We start from the raw sequence: 24,041 nt of genomic DNA on the forward strand, positions 1-24,041 counted from the left end.
GAGAGAGAGAGAGAGAGAGAGAGGCTGAATTCAGAAAAGCATACTAACATACTACTCTTACTATTTCTTGCTGCCATAGAAAAATGTGGTAAAAGTAGTATGAGTAGTATAGCCTACTAGTAGTATGCGGTTCCGAATTCGGCAAGAGAGAGAGAACTGCGCTATCCTTTACTTTCCGCTAGGAGGTAGTGGTGGGAAGTCAAGTCCGATTCATTTCAGAGAATCGGTTCTTTTGAACAGTTTATTTTCAAAGACGAATTCAGGGATTCTTTTACATCATGACGAAATTACGCCACCACGTGGTCCTTGACATTCGTGTAAGCCACATTTAAACGCACATAAGACACTTGTTTTTTGATTAAGGTTTAAGTTTTAATCGCAGTTCAGTCCGTTTGCAGCAATTATCCAACTCATAAAACATTATTATTTAGGTTAGACTATATATAATTTGCTTTTACATTACAAATCCTGAACATTTATTTACAGTTTAGCTGAAACAGCCCATCATAAACGTATTTGCAGTACGTTTTATTTGTCGACATGAGGCTAGTGACCTAAAATGACTTTAGTCAAATCTTCGAAAAGTTTACTCGAAAACGACTCCGACCAGTCCGACTCGATTCATTGTAAAAGATCCGACTCACATGAATGATTCCTTCACGAATCTCTTCGGTAACAAGAGGCATCCGCGGCTGTGTTAGTCGAAACGGAACGTCTTCATCAGGGATTTTCTCTTTTCTTTGAGGGCTCAAGAAAAAGCTAGCGACACTCGTCCGATCATTTAGAAGAAATACGCCTGAATAATTTGCATTTTATCCGATCTAGATCATTATTCAAGGACTGATGCGGTCATGGCAAGTCTCGGTGTCAGCTTTATCCGATACACGCCGGCAACATCTGCAGGATATAAAGTGAAAGATAAACTATAATCGAGTAAGTTTATCTGATCACGGTAGATTTAATCTATGCGCATGCGAGATAACAGTTCTGCGCTCTGGATATGCCGATATATGAACTGAGATAGGCTGAATGTGTGTTCAAGACAATGTGATTTTGGCTTTCCATAGACATTTTCCTGTGACTTTATCATCGTCAACTCTAAGACGGGGACTAATTTGTAACATTTGTTTTGTGCAGTGTTTTAAACGGCGTATTAAAGAACGGATATCTTCATCTCTCATCAGCTGACCACCCCTGAATTCATTGCTTTAGAAGAGCTACACTGGAGTTTTCCTTCATTTGCGCAAACAGAAGCTTTTTTGGGGGGGGATCCAGTCATTTACTCTATAAGGATCGTGGTTAAAGAGTAACGGGATCTTGGAGATGTCAGGCCGGCCTAGGACCACCTCATTTGCGGAGAGCTGCAAGCCAGTGCCGCAGCCTTCAGCCTTTGGCAACATGAAAGTCAGCAGTAAGTATTATCATTTCCTCTGTATCTCATATCATAATCTTTCTCAGCCAAACACCATTAGAAACACAAGAAATGCTCAGTTGGGGATGTATATGATATACAGTTTGTGAGCATATGTCATGTAATCTATCCCCCAATGTAGTGCTGTCTGGATCTCAAGGGATGGGTCAGGTCCTGTCTCTTATTATCAGATCTACTCAATGGAAATACATTTGCTGCATTGTGCATTAAGGAAGCACCCTGCCTGGGCATCATTGCACAGCTCAGTGGTTTTATAGCAGGGAGATTGCAGTGCCCAGACCTTTTTTCTGCATAGACAATGACTGTTTACATGCACAAGAATTATTAGATATTAATCAAAATTTTGTCATATGCCAGCACTGATTCAGGGTTTTTATAGTAGTTGTTGTTCTACTGTTGTGTTTTATACTGGGCGGTTTTGGTTGGCACAATTACATGACGCATACATAATCTCCCATTCCTGTGACCAGATCTGTCATTTGAGGATTGTCATTAGCTGGTTTTATTCATTGTTTTAACAAGGAAGATGTTTCTTGATGAGCTCATGGTTTGTTTTAGTGGCCTAAAATCCTTGAATAGGTATTGATTTATAAGACCATGAATGTCTTGAGGCATAGCTTACTATTATATAGCTTAAAATCTCACTTACGAGCTGTAAAAATGTCCATTTCCACTCTTTGAACCCGTGCCCCCGTGGTTTGATTGACAGGCCTGTCTCCTGAGCCTCATCCCTGCTGGATCACTCATTTCCTGCACTAATGATGTGTATCTCACCACTGTGCTTCTCAGGAAAGGAGGATCAGAGAGATGTGTGTGACTCACCTCTGACTCTATCCCTTTTCCAAATGTCTCCACAGCCTACCTACAGTAGTGTCACAGTCAATTTAACAATAGGGGAGGACACGTGGATTGACACTTTGTCCAGCACTTAACACATCCCTGTCGGTGTAATGGTGCGCATTGGAAACTCAGTGCAGCTTGTATTTTTCTTAACACACTATACGCTCGTAAAAAAAAAAAAAAAACTTTATTGGCATCAATGGATCAATAAAGAACATTTAACATTCATGGAACATTTCCATTCCACTAAAGGTTCTTTATGTTGGAAAAAATCTTTAGATTATTAAAATGTTCTTCACATCAAGAAAAATGTATTCTTTTAAGAATTGTTCACTGGTTCTTTTGGGGGACCAAAAACTATGCCTCTATGGCATTGCTGTGAAAACCATTTTTTTAGAACCTTTATTTTTAAAGTACTCCTATTAAAGGACAATTTCAGCCAAAAATGAACTTAGGGCTAAATAACACATGGGTACAGAGTCGACCGTTCTCTGGGATGCGTGTTCATGATAATCGAATGTACCCAGTTTTAACATTACTTTTAGTTTAACCACAGATTAGCTCATAACGCTAGTGTATGGGGCATCGAATAAGTAAAAATAAAAAAGACAGTACACTTGGCGGATATAGGCAGGAGCCATCTTTGGAAAACAGTCTCGATCAGTCAAACCACGAACGTGAACGGTGTTCGGAGACTGTTTTCCAAAAGATGGCTCCTGCCTATATCCGCCAAGTGTACTGTCTTTATAAAATATCTCCTTATTAAACTGTCTGTACACTTACAAAGTTCACAATGCTTCGGTTTGCAGGTAAAGACCCTAATTATGCTACCGTGTTAGTGTCGGGCTAGTTTGAGCCTTGTTAGTGGTATTAACTAGCGATTTTTATTTTTACTTATTCAATGCCCCATACACTAGCGTTATAAGCTAATCTGTGGTTAAACTAAAAATAACGTTAAAACTGGGTACATTCGATTATCATGAAAATGCATCCCAGAGAACGGTTGACTCGGTACCCATGTGTTATTTAGGCCCTAGGTTCATTTTTGGCTGGAATTGTCCTTTAAGCTTTTTTCAAATATTACCTTTCATGCAGTGTGTAATATAGCTATTTGTGAATGTAAAAGGTCTGCAAAATTTTAAAGATCAAAGTGTACAACATAAAGTTATTGTCTCCTAAAAGATATTATAGATTCTGACCTGCTGATATGAGTCATCAGCATTTCTTTCTGTTACATACCTATGTAACATTGTAACAAATTTGCATAATTCCATCTTCATTGTCTGCCCGCGAACGACGTCTATTTTGCCCCGCCCTCAAACTCTGTAGTTGCAGCTGAGGCCTGTAAGAGTTTGGTTGATATTGTCGACATGTTGAGAAGACACTGTTTTCAGCGCTGCGAATCCACTTTGCATGCACTTCAAAAGCATGAGGACTCGGGCTAGAATTGATACTGAAAAAGTGACGCCATCGTTACTGTTCATATCACTGTGTATGAAGTGTTCATATCACTGCCAGAGCTGAAATTCAGATACGGTAATAGGCATTTCATTTCCAACACGTGCTGTAAGCGATAGACTAATCACAAAAGACTGGGCCATCTGACCAATCAGAGCAGAGTAGATCAATCACAACAGACTGGTCCGTCTGACCAATCAGAGCAGAGTAGACCAATCACAACAGACTGGGCCGTCTGACCAATCAGAGCAGAGTAGACCAATCACAACAGACTGGTCCGTCTGACCAATCAGAGCAGAGTAGACCAATCACAACAGACTGGGCCGTCTGACCAATCAGAGCCGAGTAGACCAATCACAACAGACCGGGCCATCTGTCCAATCAGAGCAGAGTAGACCAATCACAACAGACTGGTCTGTCTGACCAATCAGCAGAGTAGACCAATCACAACAGACTGGGCCATCTGACCAATCAGAGCAGAGTAGGCGGTGAAAGGAGGGGTTTAGAGAGACCGGATCTTTGGACGATCGTTTTCAGACTCTTTGAGAAATTAGGTGATGCTGCAATACATTATGAGAAAGTTATGAGCATTTTTGACCTTGGATGCATGAAAATGCTATTGTATTTTTGATCAAATAAATTTAAAGTTGCTTAGCATAAGATATATAATATAAATATAAGTATATATTTATAAATGGTTGGTAAATGGGCTTAAATATAATTTAATATAATTCATTTCAAAAGTTTTTATTTAAATGTGAATATTAAAAAAGCCAAATAATGAAATAGTCTTCATTTTCTGTATGCAAAATATAATTTATTTTTTGCTTTTGATATTTGGGGCGTTGCATTTTGAATATTGTGCATGTACGTGAGAGTATGTACCGGTGGTGCTGGCATTGATCTAATCAGCTGACAGCAAATGACTCGCAGCGTCAGTTTTACCAGCTGACTCATCCTGCTACCATTAGCAACGCCCAGGCCTGAGGCAGCATGCCTTCCTCCACAGGGTGTGTCCTAAAGAGGGGCTACACCTGACCATGTGACATCCTCATTACTGTCATGTGGCAAACAGTCTGTCTAGACATGCATGTCAGAGAACAGCAGCAGGCCTTTCATTATAGCCGTGACATTGCATTTCATAGCTCATATTAAAGAAAATACTGTGAACCTGTCAAAGCAAATTAGGCCTTTAATCCTATTTAGAGCCATTATAGACCTACTTAGGATAGATGTCTATTTAATGTGTATGAAAATGAGCCTGTGGGGGACGGAAGTCTGTTCGATGAGGCAATTGTAGTGGTGTTGATCATTAATATAGGCTATTATTAACATTAAAATAAGTACTTTAAAAAATAATCTAAAGAATAGATTTACATATTGGTATGAGATATTGAAAAACTAATTGTGCAATGAATTGTTTTAGTTTTTAGTATTATTTTTAATTTAAAATCATATAAACATAACATAACATAAATAAAATAAATATAGGCTTATCGGTATCAGGCAGGATTTTAATATATCAGCGCATCCCTTAGCACAAGCCATTGAATGCATTTAACAAATGTGCCTGTTTTAATGTTTATTAAGTTAATTATGACGGCCAACCTGACGTTCATTACAATATTAACAAAAATAAGAAGCAAGCGTTGATGTGTAAAACTTCCGTGTTTCAATTCTGCAGAGCTAATCATTAGATATTCATAATCAGTTCATGTTTATTCATGATCAATTCATTTTCATTTGTTCTTATCATTGCGGATGGTGAGGAATAGTCATTTTGTATGTGAGATAATGTGGTTAATGCTAATGGTGAAAAGTCTCTTGGACTGGAGAGGATTAAGCTAAGCTGTGTCTTATATTAAATGCCTCGGTTTATCTGAATCGCTAAATGACTAGTCAGTTCCTGAGCTGGATGGTGTCAGAGGAGCAGGATGGGAAGATGATCTGGGTAAGTAATGGGCCGTGACTCAATTAAAATTCCATGCTGCGTAAGTTTTGGAGCCCAGATCTTTTTTAGCTCATCGTGCGAGTGTGTTCACGCTCACACCCTCTGACTCATCACATTTCCCCGTGCTGAACGCGCGCTCGGTCTGCACTTTACTCCACGGTTCACCTGACCTGCCAAACACACGCATATGGTTATAGTGTTTCGCTTAAATTGGCTCAGATCACTGGCAAACATGCAGCATATTTGTTTCCTGTTTACTGCAAAAATGCAGATTTTCTCACACAGCACATCTGCCAAGCTCCAAAAAGCACCATAAAAGTAGCCCATGTAATTAGTGCACTACATTTCAAGTGTCCTGGAGCTGTATGTTGCTTTGCGTGAGGAACAGACTGAAATTGAAGTCATTATTACCTGAGCATGAACAAATAATTCTTCTCTTTTTTTTTGTACCTAGTCTGAACGAAATGATTTGTTCACGAATCTGTTTAGCTCACATAGGGCCTCAATGATTCGTTCACAGTGGTTCATTTCAGATCTAGTCAGCAGTGTTGGGGAAAGTTACTTTTAAAAGTAATGCGTTACAATACTGCGTTACTCCCTAAAAAGTAACTTAATATGTTACTTAGTTACTCTTTATGTAAAGTGGGTTACTTTTGTGTTACATTTTCTAACCTGGGCTGTGCTTGCTCGTGTGTTTTTTTTAATAACCCAAAAAGTTCTATTTTTGGCAAATTAAAGGCCCTTTCACATGAAAATAAACCACAAATGTGATGTTTAACTAAAGTCATTTTTGCTTATTGGTATGGTTGAATTGGACCAGCAAAGACACTGTTTAATAAAGTGAGAATAAATGCATAAAGTATATCTGTATTATTTTACATATTTAATCCTTGCATCATTGCATAATACAGTATTCTAAGTTTGCATTTCACTGTTTTTATTCATTTTAAGGAATACTGAATCTGTTTTTGTGTTGGTGAGATGAGTAATGCTTACATGTAGTCTAAAATTACAATAAACATCATGTTTACACAGCGCACACAACACCTCTGCACTTTGAGATTTCTCTCAACATGGGTACATGAGAGCTGTCACTCAATACATGGGAAACCAAGGGACTCTTGTGTTATTTATTTTGGGAAAGTAACTTAGATGTTTTGCTTTAAATTGAATAATGCTTTAAGGCTCAGATATACTTCAAGCGAAATTAAAGAACAAAGTCATGTGACGTCATTTCAAACAAAATCAGGCCGAATCCAATTTCATTTGGAGTTCGTTTTGGGAGTTCGAAACAGCTTGCCAAAGCTAACTTTCCGGAAAAGTTCGCTCCGACTGCTAAACACCTTTGTACTACCACTTAGAAAGCAAACATAAGCCAAACTGTTAATTATTTCTTTTATTTTGAAAGAGTATTTTTGTAACATCAGTGCATTCCTGACCTAGAAGATCTGCAGTGAATCATGATACTGTCTATACTTTGAAACCTGTTTGGAAAACCTTGTACTTTCCTTCTGTAGGGAGTGTGTTTATCAAAAACTGAAGAACGGATTCAAAATTGCTTCTCTTACCATACTTTTTCCAGAAACTAGTCTGCTCTAAACTCAAACACAGCATAATGTGATTCTCACCTTTCAGAAACATAAACTTTGTTTGTTTGGTCATAAAATGAATCATTCTCATGCATAATTAAAATGTAATCATATTCTGCTGCTTTGTAAATGTTCACTGTACCATTCAAAAGTTTGGGGTTAAGTATATAAAAAAAAAAGAATTAGTAGGCTACTTTTATTAATCAAGGATGCATTAAATGGATCAAAAGTGACAGTAAGCATGTTTATAATGTTGCTAAATATTATTAACAGTTATTTTAAATTGTAATAATATTTCTTACAATGTTTTGATTAAATAAATGTCTTGGTGAGCATTAGATACTTTTTTTAAACCAACCCCTAACTTTTGAACGGTATTGTAGCCAATGAGAATGTGACTGGTTTATGTAAAATATCTTGAGTTTATGGTGATTAAAAAGTGAAGGAAGGTCACTGATGTTATTTCCTAGTGGACATTTACTTTCCATGACCTCAGCTTTGGCCTGGACTAGATCACTTTCTAAACAATGATCTGGGTTTAATTTCCAATTAAAATTCTCATTGTGCTGATTAATGATCTCATTTGCTAGCTATGCAAAGTAATTACCCATAATTAAAACTCATGAAACTTTATTTAGTCAGTTTTCCATGACTGGACTGCAGACGCTTACACCCAGAAACCAGACCTTTGATACATTGGAGAGTCATTTAAAAAAGCTTGTTTAATCCAGATAAAAATACTCTTAATAGAAATGGAAATTCAGTGGTGAGTTTCAAAATATCTTTCTACTGTATAATTGATGGCACTTCCCCATTTTAAGCTCATATTCCTCATTTTCATGTTCTCAAGCACTTGCTCAGGGGTGTGAAACATGGTGAGGTGTGAAGCGGATGTGTTTAAGTCGAAATTGAGCTCATGTGTATTTTGACACATGCAGGAACACGCATTAATGAGGATATTAACACCTAGAGCTCATGTGACTGTTAAACAGACCAGTGAATTACAAAGGAATATTCATGGTACATTGTACTTTCTCTCTCTCTCCTTAGGAGATAAAGATGGCAGTAAAGTCACAACGGTGGCCGCGACCCCCGGTCAGGGTCCCGACAGACCTCAGGAGGTCAGCTACACGGACACAAAGGTCATCGGGAACGGCTCGTTTGGGGTCGTATATCAAGCGAAGCTTTGCAACACCGGTGAGCTGGTGGCCATAAAGAAGGTGCTGCAGGATAAAAGGTTTAAGGTATGAATGTGTGTATCGTTGGTTGTGTGTGTCAGATTTTCTAAGAAAGACAAGCTGATGAGCCCAAGTGCATCAGATTTGTGAGGTCAAAATAAGTTTAACGTTTACCCTTGTGGTCATATGGTTGACATTTGCTTACCATTTAGCCTTGTATTGATGTCAGTTCTCATGACTCTTTTCTTTTTTCTGTCTTAACATTTTTTTGATCAGAATCGCGAGTTACAGATCATGAGGAAGTTGGATCACTGTAACATCGTACGTCTGCGGTACTTCTTCTACTCCAGCGGAGACAAAGTGAGTGCCACTTTTCTTTTCTTCCCTCCATTTTTCTAAGCACCATCAAGTGCTTTATACCACAAACATGCTGGCCCAGTAGTTTCCCAGCAAATGCTCTGGGTCATGGGATATATATGCCTATGGTGCAAACATAAGTGAATAGCAGTCTGATACCTGACTTTATAATGAGGGACTGCAGCAGAGCCCCACTGGTTTGGCTCTTGCACACTAAAATACACTCTGGACACCAGCAAACTCACACTCTCTTACTTAGTTTTTACTCTTAGTTGCTAATAATGACTTAAAAAAAAGTATGTAAACATCGATGGTTGACCGAGGACGTGTCTGAAGATTGGTGCTGATGCAACCGTCGTAGTGACAACAGCCAATCACATTACTTCCAGCTTGGACCACTACACAAAAGTATAAAAAATAAATATGAAATTATATTTTACATAAAGAAAACTAAGCCTATTTTAGTTCCACTAAGATTTTTTAGATCGAGACTTCTCCCTCAATTATTAGTGTAATGCAGAAAAAAATCTAATTTTCATTAATGTAATGTAAAGAAAATATTATATATTATGACATTATGTGTATATCATTGCAATATTAATGTAATATCATAGTTATATATATTATGACATTGGTAAAGTATTTTCTATATCATGGTAATATCATGGTGGTAATTTATTTGTAATAAAATGTCACATTTTATACACATATTTTCTATGTTTATATTTTTATAAATATACATCTTTAATTGCAGTAAGATTACTTAACCCTGAAAATAAATGCAATCAAATAAATAATAGTAATAATAATAATATATATATACACTACTGGTCAAAATTTTGGACTTTTTAAAAGAGTTTTTATAGAAGTCTCTTATGCTTTCCAATAATGTATTTATTTGATCAAAAATACAGTAAAAACAGTCATATTGTGTAATTTTATTACAGTTTAAAAAATGACTGGTTTCCTTTTTTAATATATTTTATAACTTAATGTAATTTATTCCTGTGATGCTAAATGTGAATTTTCAGCATCATTACTCCAGTCTTCAGTGTCACATGATCCTTCAGAAATCATTCTAATATGCCATTTTTTTTCTTTATTAAACATAGAAACAAATATTTTTAAATCCTTTTTTTTTGTTTGATGAGATTCTCCACTATGTAATGAACAAATTGAATGAAATGTCCCTCTCATGGTACGGTGCACATATACAAAACGTTGTCATTCATCTTCAAATTATTTTATGAATAGAACTATAAATAAAATGCACAATCTTTCAGTATATTTACCAGAGGACACCTTCTATGCCAGCAGGGTGGTATTTTTGTTTAGATTTACAGCACTTGTTGCTCAGGCTCTGCAGTGTTGACCTGTGGATGGGAACTTTTGATGGAAACTTTTGATTGATGGGAAGATAAACTGTTAAACCAGCCCTATTTTTACTGTATGACAAGTTCTGGCTCCTGTGCAGCCAACCAAAGGAACTGTGTGTGTGTGTGTGTGTGTGTGTGTGTGTGTGTGTGTGTGTGTGTGTGTGTGTGTGTGTGTGTGTGTGTGTGTGTGTGTGTGTGTGTGTGTGTGTGTGTGTGTGTGTGTGTGTGTGTGTGTGTGTGTGTGTCGAAGAGAGTTCACAGAGTTCAGACTTCCCTTTTAATGTATAATCTATACACAGATCACACAAATAGGATCAGAGATCGTATAACGGGAATACTATAGCATTACATACCTGAGAGTACGTTTTTACAGAGTAAATTTATACAAGCTGCAGACATCCAAAATCAACCACTTCTTTTTTCTTTTCTTTTCTGAGAAAGAAGATCAAGGTACCACACAATGTAACCTAACCCTAACCACGTTCATATATGCATAGTTTATGTCAGAGGTCGTCCACTTCAGTCAGGAGGGCCACATTCATGTATAAATATAGATTGCAGCCTCATGCATTGCTTGTGGTTTGGGAAATGATTGTGGTTGTGAAACATGAGGATTTCACTGAGTAAAGAGAGTCCTTTTGATCCGCGTACACTTTTGTTTTGCTTCACATTTTAGATTGAGTGAATTCAATTGAAGTGTCACATCAGTCAGAAAAGCAATCAAGGGCCTTTCCGTGACTAAAGCAGTGTTTAACTGAATATATGTCTTTTCTCTCTGCTGGCCTTCGCCAGAAGTTTAGATTTTCACTTGCTCTTTTAAAGGTGTTCTGTGTAATTTTTTTGACTGTACTAAAGCATAAAAATACCTTATGTTTGCAAAGACTTGTTTCTCTGAAAAACAATGCTGCAGCAGTTATTCTGCTTTGAAATGTGCGTTCTGTGTCGGAATGTCTGTTGCTTGTTTTGGTCTGTGTGATTTTGGTCCAATTTACCAATAGTATTTCAAGAACGAGGGTTGCCAATTGGCAGAAAACAGCAATGGAAGCCTGCAAACAAACTGGGCCGCAAATTCTACCCGATTTAAAGCCCTGGCAATAAAAACATTGCAAACATATTCGTTAGCTGATAAACTAATACTGTAAAGCTCAAAGTATACTTCAGCCCAATTTTTGTGACTGTACGGTCCCAGAAATGAAGGCCTGGGTATACTTTATTTTCCACGTTCCTGTCTGTCTCGCAAACAGTTGAGCACGCGAGCCTTTCGAATGCTCCGTTCCAATACAGAGGCTGCATTCTTCGATGGCTGAGTTCGAAGGCCAATTGCCTCACTGCTGCTCGATGAAGGCTGTCCCAATTCAAAGGCTCCTCCAAATGCGTCCTTCGTTTCCCGTGAAATGAAGGAGGCAACAGATGGATCCTTCACGGCCTTGCCTAGCCCAGAATTCATTGTGCGCCAGTGATGATAGGATTTTTTTTTTGAGAGAAATTGACTACATTGCCCTTTTAAACGTAAACTTAACTTAAACGTATTGGTATAAGATTTCAACTAACTCAAATATGATACAAATGTTTACTTAATAATAAATAGTTACATTCATATAGCACTTTTTCTGGGACCTCAAAGCGCTTTACATAGAAGGGGGAATCTCCTCAACCACCACCAATGTGCAGCATCGACCTGGATGATGCGACGGCAGCCATATTGCGCCAGAACGCCCACCACACACCAGCTTACTGGTGGAAAGGAGACGGTGATGAAGCCAATCAGTATATGGAGATGATTAGGAGGCCATGATGGACAGAGGCCCAGGGGCAAATTTGGCCAGGATTCCGGGGTTACTCCCCTACTCTTTATCGAAGGACATCCTGGGATTTTTTATGACCACAGAGAGTCAGGACCTCGGTTTAACGTCTCATGCGAAGGACCATGCTTTTTTTTGACGGTATAGTGTCCCCATCACTATACTGGGGCGTTAGGACCCACACATACCACAGGGTGAGCACCCCCTGCTGGCCTCACTAACACCTCTTATATCTTATATCTTAATAAGACTTATATCTTAATAAGATGGAATTCTATCTTAGTGTAGTGTAAACTCTTTATTATATACAGAAATGGACCGTGGTAAACATGTTTAGACAGTTTGTGAACACTGTTTTGTTTTCAGACTGTTTAATATAACTTTCTGCCACTCGTCAATGGCAGCTGCCACAGCTCCTAGGCGACAAGAAACAGTCCTCCGTAAGCTAGGCTGTCCCATTTAACAACGCTCGTTCCGACATCATGACCTTCGTAGGGGTTTCCTTTAAAGTCCGTGTCCTTTAAATGATGCAGCCTCTGAATTGGGAAGCAGCTTTGGCCGTAACCATAGAAACATGCGTTGTACAGGGTGTGGGAACGTCCACAGACCCTCCTGAAGACGAAAATGACGTCGCACAGACAGTGTGCAGGCCTTGGAACGCAGACGGCTAAAGTAACGTTTGACGGTTGTCAACAACCTCGGTGTCGACGGTTGACGGAGGGCGTGTCTGAAGCTTGGTGCTGACGTGACCGTCATAGTGACAACAGCCAATCACATCTCTTCAAGCTAGGACCACAACACAACACAAAAAAGCCGGCTAGCGATTGGCTAGCGTCTGTGCTAGGGTATTTGCATAAAGGCAATCTGATTAGCTGATGCCGTAACAGTGAATTCACATGGGGCGTCGGCGTTACCACTTCTCATTTACTTTGAATGGGTGATGTGTTGCCGAACTGAATTGTGGGTTTTGGTGCGGGATCAGGATCAGTTCAGTTATGTAACCCTGTCCAGACAGAATACCTCTTTACTCTATTGGCAATGGTGCGGTTCAATCAAAGTTCATGGATATTGACTATCACACCAGCTTAGAGTCAAGAACAGCAGTGCAACCTAAACTCAGTAGTGCGCAACTAATATGTGCAGTCTACAACCGGCTATTGCATTCCACAATGCAATTCACCTGTCTTGAATTTCCAAGCGCTAACTATGTCTTGATTTAATATTTGATTGGACTAGGGACGTGGCCGAAGCCTTATTCCGAATTCAGAAAGGCAGGAAAATGAATAACACATTCTATGGAGGCCCTAAAGGGACATGGTCAGGCTTGCTGTGGTAGTCATTACATTACATTTACATCAGATTTCAGTTATCACATGAAGATAGAAAGGAGTGATGACGTTGACGTCTTATCTTGTGAAATGTGTGTTCACTAACGCTGCTATACACTGAGTACACGAGATATCAAATTAGAAAGTGAAAGTAAAAAGCAAGTGGGCATTCAAAAGCGATTTCAATACCTCGCATATTGATTGCGGCTTCATGATGCCTGCAAATTATATACAATATAATTACCCAACTATATAATTGCGAGAGAACGCAAAAGCATTGAAATAAATTTTTTTCTCATGTCCCTTTAGGGGCTCCGTAGAATGTGTAATTTCTTTTTTTAGAACATAGTTCAGTCAATCAATCCAATCAATCAATCAATCTATCATGGGGCTTAATGGGGCTATAACTATTTTCTTTATGCATATTCTAGCTAATTGTTTTCATGTGTATATGTGCAAACATGCTACATCTTAAAGTTGTGTCAACAAAGTTGCATAATAACATTTGAAAAGTTTATCATTGCATATTTTGCAGTTTCACAAACATTTAAAAAATAATATGCACTAGTATATAGTACATACTACACATTATGCCGTATGCTAGTATTACAGAGGTTTTGTTACTATTGACAAATCAGCAGCAATAGCATATCTCGTTTTATAAATTCTAAAATTATCCCTGTATTTTAAAATGTGTAAAACGCTTGTCTTTAGTTATCACCTGTATGAAAGCACCAGCATGGAGCCTTGATATCAATATTTGTGATTTAGCAGCCTCTTTTATCTAAGAATTTGTATGTGTGCATGAACAACCAACCACAGCACATCTCAGAAAACACTTGGCCAATCACAGGACAATTGCAGAGCTGATCTCACTGTTGCGATGTAGGAAATGGCTCAGTGCCTTTGGCTGGTTCATTTTCCAGCAACAATTAAGGAGTTCTTGTCTCTGGGGGGAAAGAGAATCATGACTGTTTAAATAGTCAATGTGTCCCATGTGTGATGAGTCTCAGACCCCCTTTTTTCCCTTGAAAGTCCCCCAAGTTGAGAAATATTACACCACCGGTCAAAAGTTTGGGGTCTGTAATATTTTTATTTTTTAAAAAGTCTCTTCTGCTCACCAAGGCAGCATTTATTTGATCAAAAATACAGGAAAACTGTAATATTGTGAAATATTATTACAATTCAAAATAACTGGTTTTAATTTGAGGGTGGGCGATATGGCAAAAATATCATATCACGATATTTTTCAGGAAAATCAAGATTCACGATTTTGGTTTTACTATTTTGCAAGTGACTGAGCATTACATCCAAACTAATGTCCCTATTTTAAAAACAGCCTTACAAGGTAAAATATCAAAAAAAAAAAAAAAGGCAGACATTTAGGCCAAAGTAGCGAAGATGAAAATCTTTGTCATTGTTTTCTTCGTTATTAAAAAGATAAGAACAAAGATACACATTACATATACAAAACATATAATATACAAATAAATAATAAATAAATAAATAAACAGTGCTTTATTTTTTCAGCTACAGTAGGTGTATTTAACAGAAGCATTCAATAAAGAATTTAAATGAACAAATATAAAAATAAAACACTATACCGACACGGACACGACACGACAAAAAAAGGTGAATTTGACTTGGTTACATGAGAATCACCAACAGCTGTTACTCAAACAAATCTAGACGAGATACAATGGAAACATGAGGACTATTTAAACACCAAGATTAATGACTAACAAGAAACACCTGTGAACAATCAAGACCATCAACCAATTTAAAATGTAATTTATTCCTGTGATGGTAAATCATTACTCTAATCTTTTGAACGGTAGTGTATATCAAAGGAACTATCTAGTGAACCGTTTTTGCTGCTGTTATATATATAAACACAAGCAAGTAAACAAACCTGAGACTGTAGATCTATTTTGATCATTGGTTGTAACCAGGGTTTGAAATTAACTTTCACTCACCAGCCAATTTGGCTACTAAATTAGTTACAGGCCATTCGGAACTTCTACTAGCCAAAAGAAAAGAAAAGAAAAATGAACCAGATTAACTACGTCACAGTTTATATATATAAGCTGTAACATAGTTAATCTGGTTAATTTTTTTTCTTTTCTTTTGGCTAGTAGAAGTTCTGAATTCACCCCTTCAGAAGTTCTGAATGGCCTGTAAACAGATCAATACAGTACAAAGAAAATCAAAAAATCTAGGATGTTTGAAAAATTAATATATATATATATATATATATATATATATATATATATATATATATATATATATATATATATATATATATATATATATAATACAATTTGGATTTCATACGTTCATTTCTTATTCAAACAAAATCCTGTCATCCAGCGGTCTCCTTCCCTCCACTTTCATCCTCATCGCCAAAAATGTATTTTATGTGGACAGATCAATGCAGTACACAGAACATCAAAAAATCTAGGATGTTGGAAAATAACAATGTCTTTTCTTTTAACCAAATGCTTTTTAATCTTCTCTATTTCTTTAATGCAAGTGAACACAAGCGCACCGTTATTTGTTGCGTAGGACTTGCATGTTCAAATAAGCCAGATATGTGCAGATTCTTCGCAACAGGCTGTATTTATCACAAAATACACGAGTTGACTAAATTAGTTTTTGTGCTAAATTTGAGTATTTGTGCTAAATTTGCACAGATTTGGCTTACACAAACTCCCCCAGCAAAGTAAACATTAAGTAACACGCCAAATTGGCTAGTGATTTTACAGCGTTAACCACCACAGTTCATTTTTACCCACATTTGGCGGGTGTTAATTTCAAACCCTGCTTGTAACCCATAACCAACCTATAAAGATGTTTTTTTCTAGATAGCAAACACTCTTTTTCTTCACATCCACAGAAGGATGAGGTGTATCTGAATTTGGTGATGGACTACGTGCCTGAAAACGTGTACCGAGTGTCCAGACACTACAGCAGAGCCAAGCAGAATCTGCCCATGGTCTACGTGAAGGTAACATCTCTCTCATTTTTGACCGAAAAATTTTACGTTTTCTGTGTTTAGAATTTTTTAATTCTTCGAAATGGTACAAAACTTGGTAAAGGTTTTGGCACTTGCTATGTGAACACAAAAAAAAATAATGGACATGAGTCAAAAAGGTTAAATAGTCCTGAAAAAAATAGTCACGCTTGTACCCCTTGCGGTCAAAAATTAGCGCATTGGAAATGACGGAGACTAATTTCATTGGTGAAAACTTTTGGTTTTCAAACAAAATCTTACTGATAGCTCATTTTTTGAGATCAAGCTCAAATTTGGAGCACAACTTGTTTAGATTTACGGCTATGATTTTCATGCAGTTTTAGAGTAAAAACGTGTTTTTGAAATAATATATATTTCATATAAATTAAATCAAAAATAATATTTTTTTTGTGCATTTTTCATATTAAACGTAAAAAGTTACATTTTTAAAACTTTTTTCACTTCAGCAACTTTTCTTTGAAAAGAAATCACACTTAAGTCTGTGCTCTTAGTCTAAAGCATTCAAGTTTTTAGAATTTACTATTTTCAAGAATTTAATTTTCAGCTCTATGCTCTAAAAGTGACTACTAAAGTGACCACAGCATAAATATAATTTAGTACTATAAAGTACCCCAATAAAAATAACTAAAATATAGTACATTCATTTCATTGATATAAAAAAAGAAGTCGTCATTTTTGACCGCCACGCACCAAAGGGTTAACAGAGTGTGACATTATTCACTAATCTAAAGATGTGTGATTTTCTAAGTTGGTTTGGTGTAAAACGTAGTTTGTGAATCCAGTCAACTATGGGCTTTCTGATGTAGCTTGGTCAACCATGATGCTCTTGCTGTTTTAGAGATCTTATGAGCTGGATTCTCCTGTTTTCATGGGGTTCTGTGCCATATATTAGTTCATTTCTGAGCTTTCAGTGGATTAATTTGTAGATTTGACTCGGCTTATAAATTCTGCCGTATTAAAGTCACTGATTATGTGTGTTTTCAGCTATATATGTACCAGCTGTTCCGCAGCTTGGCGTACATCCACTCGTATGGGATCTGTCATCGAGACATCAAGCCGCAGAACCTCCTGCTCGACCCAGAGACAGCTGTACTCAAACTCTGTGACTTTGGAAGGTGAGACGATGCTGTAAAGTTAACAGCACTTATTGATACCGAGATCTTGAGTGAAAGATAGTTTCTGAAGTTCTGTATTGATGCCCATGATCTTAAAAACCTTTTGGTGATTGAAATGAAATGCAAATTGTGCTTACATTACTGTTCAAAAGTCTGGGGTCAGTAATAAAAAAAAAAAATACTTTTATTCAGCAAGGGTGCATTAAATTGATCAAAAGTCACAGTAAAGACATTTATAATGTTACAAGAGGTTTCTATTTCAAATAAATACTGTCTACTTATAAACTTTCTGTTCATCAAAGAATCTTGAATAATATTAAACAAAAATATTAACTGTTTTCAACACTGATAATAATTAGAAATGTTTCGTGAGCAGCAAATTCATAGAATGATTTCTGAAGGATCACGTGACTGGAGTAATGATGCTGAAAATTCAGCTTTGATCCCATTTTAAAACATATTCAAATTGAATTTTTTTTATAATATTTCACAATATTACTGTTTAAACTGTATTTTTGATCAAATAATTGCAGCCCTGGTGAACATAAGAGATGCCTTTCCAAAACATTAAAAAAATCTTACTGATCCCAAAGTTTTTAACGATGATGTACATATATATTTCTTTACAAATTGATTATATGGAGATGTTAGTGCAGGAAAATCATGCAACACGTGTTCATCTTATACACTGTCAACTCTGTCAATACTATTTAAAAGCATCCCAGGATGCACCTCATGAGGTTGGCTGAGGGAATGAGGGCATTTTGGTGTCGGAGTGTGAACGGCAGCCGTATAAAACAGAAAAACTTTGCTTGTGTGAATAACAGATGTGGAACCTTTCATGAAAACTTCATCTGGCAATTTCACGGCAACTGAACAAGTCTCATGTGCGAATGTGACTATTTCACGGATTAAATCCGACCATCCGACACATTTAAATTTGAGCACCCTGATCTGAATCTGTCTGACTTTATTTGAATAAACTGCTCAAAGATCCTCTGTAGTGAACTAAATTAGGCTCTAGTTAATTAGTGTATGGTGATAAATAATGATTCTGATTATTGTTCTTATGATGATTTTGATGTACACCGTTGTTGGTGTAATTTCTGGTCTGATTCTCGCGTTTGGTCCGTCTCCTGCAGTGCAAAGCAGCTGGTGCGTGGTGAGCCTAATGTTTCCTACATCTGCTCGCGGTACTACAGGGCCCCTGAGCTCATTTTCGGAGCCACAGACTACACTTCCAGCATAGGTAAGGTATTCGACTGCTCTCTGTATCCTGAAACTCTTTTTAAACTACACCATCGGCATAGGTGTACGAAAAGAAATTTTAAAACAAAGAGATTCAGTATCACACACAATCCTGCACTGTTATATATCACATTAAAGCAGCAACGAGTGTTACATTGAGTAAATCATAGTGTCTTTGTGATGTCAAAAATAATTATATTTCGGATTTAAAAAAAAAACCTTTATTTGATAAAAAATACAGTAAAACAGTAATATTGTGAAATATTATTATAACTATTTAAATTTTAAAATGTTGTTTATTCCTGTGATGTCAAAGCTGAATTTTCAGCATCATTAGTCTTCAGTGTCACATGATCCTTCAGAAATCTTTCTAATATGATGATTTGATGCTCACAATACGTTTCTTATTATTGTTGAAAACAGTTGTGCTGATTAATATTTTTGTGGAAACTTTGAAAAAAACATGTTTTTTTTTCAGGATTATTTGATGAATAGAAATTTTAAAATAACAGCAGTTTTTAAAAATGTAAATGTTTGTTACATTATAAATGTATTTACTGTTCCTTTTGGCAATTTAATGCATATTGCTGAATAAAAGTAATTTCTTTCAAAAATTTGACCATTTATTTCTTCAGATATATACAGTGATAATTCAGAGATTAATTTAGATATTTGCATGATTAAAATTACATGCGTCGACAAGTGATATTGTATCGGTTAAATCACACCTCCAACATAGTTTTGCGTAGTGTTTAAAAAGCTCAAAAACACACTTGAGACATGCTAAAGAAATGGGATCAAATGTCTGTTATGTAACGAGAGTCTTTGCTGTAATATTCAGTGTTTACCTTTTATTTTTCTATACAGACATTTGGTCGGCTGGTTGCGTACTGGCCGAGCTGCTTCTTGGACAGCCGATTTTTCCTGGTGACAGCGGTGTCGATCAGCTCGTTGAAATTATCAAGGTGTGGAAGTGTGTGTGTGTTGCACTGGAGTTTTCATAAATAACATTTTGATTGCTTCAACTTTTGTTATTGCTGAACTGAAGAGTCTATTAAATCACATCATTCACTTCTCTTAGAGGTTCTTAGTGTTTGAGTAACGCAAAGTGAAGTTACGTTTCTTTTTTTAGGGAACTTTCTCCTAATTTACTGCAGAATCCTCAGTGTACTGTTTTAAAAGACTTATTTCCTGCAGGTAAAGGCCTGAATGATTGCTTATCTATATAAGTGTTGTTATCCTTAACAAAAACTACATTTAAATCTATTTTTAAAACTTTTTCAATAATTGAAATAAAACTTAAATAAAATAAATAGTATATGAGAAATCCTAAGCTTAAAGAAAATTAGAGCTGCCTCTTCAGCAACTAACTGAAATAAAATAAGTTAAAGGACTAAAATGACTAAACATAAACTGAAATAAAAATGAATAAATAGAAATCTATTAAAAAAACAGCAAAACAACAAAATTGCTTAAACTTTGACTAAAATAAAATTTTATTTTTAAATATTAATAGTCACTATATTATTGTTTTATTAATAGTAAAATAACATTGCTATAAAGATAATGATAGCATCCACACATATTCATCAGCTGGAAATAAATTGCTCTGAAAGTGATTCGAATGATTTCGTTCCTCTGCATCTTATATAATAGTTGTTGTAGTGTGAACCCTCAAGTCACATCACCTTTATTTTCATAGCGCTTTATACAATACAGATTGTTTCAAAGCAGCTTCACAGTGATAACAGGAAGAAATAGGGAAGAGAAAATAGTGTAATTTTTCAGCTGAAGTCAGTCCAGTGTTGATTTGGACAGAATAAGAAAACTTGTTTCCTCCAGGTGCTGGGAACTCCAACACGAGAACAGATTCGAGAGATGAACCCAAATTACACTGAATTCAAGTTTCCACAGATAAAGGCGCACCCGTGGACTAAGGTTAGCATGAGTGTTTCCATGTGCTTCATGCTTTTATCCTTCTCTTTTCTCTTTGGTTTAATTCTAGGCTTTAATTCTATCTTCTATACAGCTGTATTTACACCCTTCTTATGATGCCTTATAAAATTACTATTGCCGACACACTTTTAATTGCTCTCTTGTGACTTATTTAAACCTAGATTTATATCAAAAATAGTACTTTTGACAGTCAGAAGTTTATATTACTGTACAAAGGTTTGTATATAGCACTAAAAAACCTGTTTTTGTCCGTATGTTAGGTTTTCCGGCCTCGGACCCCTCCAGAGGCAATAGCCTTGTGTTCCCGATTGTTGGAGTACACGCCTACGGCCCGATTCACTCCTCTCGAGGCCTGCGCTCACACTTTCTTCGACGAGCTCCGTGAGCCCATCCTCAAGCTCCCGAATGGACGAGAGCGGCCCGTGTTGTTTAATTTCACCACACAGGGTATGTGGCACACATGCACAGCAGGTTCATGTTTCTTTTCAGTCCTGTAGATCGTTTGCTTTATTCCGAAACAGGGACTGAATTTGTTACAAATTGTTAAAATGTAGCATTTTCTTCTTGGTTCGGTTCTCTTTAACAATATCCATTTATAAATTGAGCAAAACTTGTTAATAATAGGCATTAGGGCTGTCAAAATGGCTGAAAAACAAAATTCTATTTTTATACTTACTAATATTCGAATTATATATATTGGCTATATAAATATATTTAAAAGGTATAATTTCAGTTAGTGGGGGGGCTTTTGGCTTGTCTCCCGAGGCCGCAATGAGCAATTACTGCACCGCATTAAGGGCCAGATTTACTAAACAAGGCAAATTAGTAGGGCTGGGAGAAAAAAATCAATTCACCTAGCTATCGCGAATTTATTTATTTTTTACGATTCTAAAATCGTTTTTTTTTTATTCCAGAATCGATATTAATTCAAATTCAATTGCTTTATTTTTTTGTCTTTGCTTGTAGATGAGGTTGACAGAAGTTAGCCACTTTCGTTTCAACAGAGGATGAAATGTGTCGTTATCTATGAGTGTTGAGTGACGTAATATCCGCGTGGAAGAGAAGTGAGACTGAAAGCACTGGAAAGTCCTCGCGCTACTCATATCCTGAGAGAGAGATAAGACAATAGAGCTGCACGATTCATCTTTAAACTGAATTCTGTGATCTCGATTCAAACACCCACGTGATCTTTCAATTCGTCCTGTCTATTAAACTTTGACAAAATCATATCGCAACATTCAAAGCTGTGTTGGCGCTGCCCCTTGACCCAGAGAGAGTTGTCATGAAACAGCTTTTCAACCTCATAGTATCATAATTTCTGTGATGCAATAGTTAAAATTATCATAGAAGTACTTGGATAAAAGTTTAAAGCTAAAATATGAACCGGGATGTCTACAATAGCGATCAAAATCAGCTTTTGATACAAACTTGGTGCTTAAAATAACGCATTTATCGATTACATTGTGACAAGTGACTGTTAAAAAATGTATTTGTTATTGAATAATTTATTCAAGAATGTAGTATTGTATGATGCTTCTGAAATAAAAGTCAGAAAGATGTGATGATTTGTTTTTGTAAATATGACTCCTCTTATACATCATGTACAGTCTGTATAAGTGTAGCCTATGATTTAACTTTTCCCGATGGTCTAGTGTTAAAAAGAAATTGCAACATCGAATCGCAATACTTGTAGAATCGCAATTCTTAACAAAAATCGCAATACCTATGATATCGCCACCCAAGTATCATGATAGGATCGAGTCGGGAGATAGGTGTATCGTCCCAGCCCTACAAAATTGGCATGAGAGCTCAATTCCAAAAAAGTGCAGATGGGAGTGGAAAGTTCCGTTTCTTTGATGAATATAAACATCAAAAGATCAGCATTTATTTAAAAACGAAGTCTTTTATAACATTATAACGGTCTTTAATGACACTTTTCAAATCAATTGAATGCATCCTTGATGAATAACTATTCTTTTTTTCTTTTTTAAAAAGACCCCAAACTTTAAAACGGTAGTTTAAATGTGCTTGTACTTTCATAATTCTATCTTTTTAACACTAATATCGCTAACACTTTACAACAGGGTCCCATTAGTTAACTTTAGTTAAGGCATTAACTAACATTAGCTAACAATACATTTGTTACAGTATTTGTTAATGTTAAAATACAACTTTGTTAGTTCATGTTAGGTCAGGTCCATTAAATATTATTAACCAGTACAAATTTTGATTTTAATAAATCATCGAATGCTTTGGATTTTATTTTTTTGACTGTTAGTTCATATTAACTAATGCAGTTCACTAATGTTAACAACTGGAGCCTTATTGATAAGTGTTACAGTAATATCTTTTTTATCCAATGATCAGAGTTGTCCAGTAACCCCTCGCTGGCCTCCGTACTCATCCCTGCACATGCTCAGAACCAGGTGGATAACTCCGCCCAATCTGCCACGGCTGCAACAGGTGAACGTTTCGCTTTCAGCCTCTCAGAAACCCCAAGACTGTTCTCACAAACACGTTTAGTAATCATCTGTAATTGTTCTAGGTGCCATCAGTGGACCGAACGCCAATGCTGCCTCTGCCGCCCCCAATCCTTCAACTTGAACCCCATCCATCTGTCGATGGGCCAACGCTGCTGCTTATTAGCCACGCCCACTCCCGGGAATCAAGGGCGTGGCTAAAACGAAACGAAAAGCTCATGGTATGATGGATGCGCCAACCAAATCTTCCCCCAGCCATCGTCTTTGTTTTTATTATCAGTGTTTTAATTTATTCGCTCTGAAGGACACAACGAGGGCTCACAAGCACGCCTCAGGACTGCCTGCGGTCGTGTTTGAAAATGATTTCTCTCTCTCTCTCTCTCTCTCTCTCTCTATATATATATATATATATATATATATATATAGATAGATAGATAGATAGATAGATAGATAGATATTCACACACTAATATAAACAGTTACACTACAAATGTGTTTTCACATGTCTACTTTGACATTTTTAAAGGGGAATCTGTATGCTGTAGCCACGGCTTCTTTTATAATCGTCAGCTGACACCGACGGTGCAGGTGGTTTCTGATTGGCCCAATACGACCGAGCCATGGACCGATTTCCAGGGCTTGTGTACATTCTGTAGACTACGTGAAATCTATGCTAATGACTTTTGCCTTTTACCTCAGTATTGGGCGGATATGTTGTATGCTTACGCTGTTTGCTGCTGTGTCCCTCTTTCTTTTTGACCACTCTTTTCGATCCATTTGTTTCCTGCTTGTCTTCCTCCTTCCTGTTGTATAGTACTTTACTGAACTCTACAGATGTTGACACACACATGATATCGGATCATTTTCTGCGAGCGAGAGTGTGTATGTGAGTGCATGT

At 36.7% G+C, this 24,041-nt stretch overlaps 1 protein-coding gene across 1 annotated transcript; it reads left to right on the plus strand.

Moving 5' to 3' along the window:
• Positions 1 to 703: 703 nt before the first annotated feature.
• gsk3bb (glycogen synthase kinase 3 beta, genome duplicate b) lies at positions 704 to 23,401 on the plus strand. Its single transcript, XM_077246193.1, has 12 exons — positions 704 to 933; positions 1,138 to 1,411; positions 8,321 to 8,514; positions 8,725 to 8,808; positions 16,208 to 16,318; positions 17,330 to 17,460; positions 18,603 to 18,709; positions 19,576 to 19,673; positions 20,551 to 20,646; positions 20,925 to 21,111; positions 23,032 to 23,127; positions 23,210 to 23,401. The coding sequence occupies exons 2-12, from the start codon at positions 1,324 to 1,326 to the stop codon at positions 23,266 to 23,268; spliced, it is 1,251 nt and encodes a 416-aa protein (XP_077102308.1). The 5' UTR covers positions 704 to 933; positions 1,138 to 1,323; the 3' UTR covers positions 23,269 to 23,401.
• The last annotated feature ends 640 nt before the right edge of the window (positions 23,402 to 24,041 follow it).

This window comes from Siphateles boraxobius, unplaced genomic scaffold (assembly GCF_051911475.1).
Source record: "Siphateles boraxobius isolate OS27281-9 unplaced genomic scaffold, OSU_SipBor_1 29, whole genome shotgun sequence".
Classification (NCBI taxonomy): domain Eukaryota; kingdom Metazoa; phylum Chordata; class Actinopteri; order Cypriniformes; family Leuciscidae; genus Siphateles; species Siphateles boraxobius.

What these genes read in the sequence shown, in the direction of transcription:
- gsk3bb (XM_077246193.1), top strand. Translation starts at nt 1,324, where the DNA reads ATGTCAGGCCGGCCTAGGACCACCTCATTTGCGGAGAGCTGCAAGCCA. An exon ending in AAACTCTGTGACTTTGGAAG is followed by an intron (nt 17,461 to 18,602) that starts GTGAGACGATGC and finishes CGTCTCCTGCAG; the next exon opens with TGCAAAGCAGCTGGTGCGTG. An exon ending in AGACTACACTTCCAGCATAG is followed by an intron (nt 18,710 to 19,575) that starts GTAAGGTATTCG and finishes TTTTCTATACAG; the next exon opens with ACATTTGGTCGGCTGGTTGC.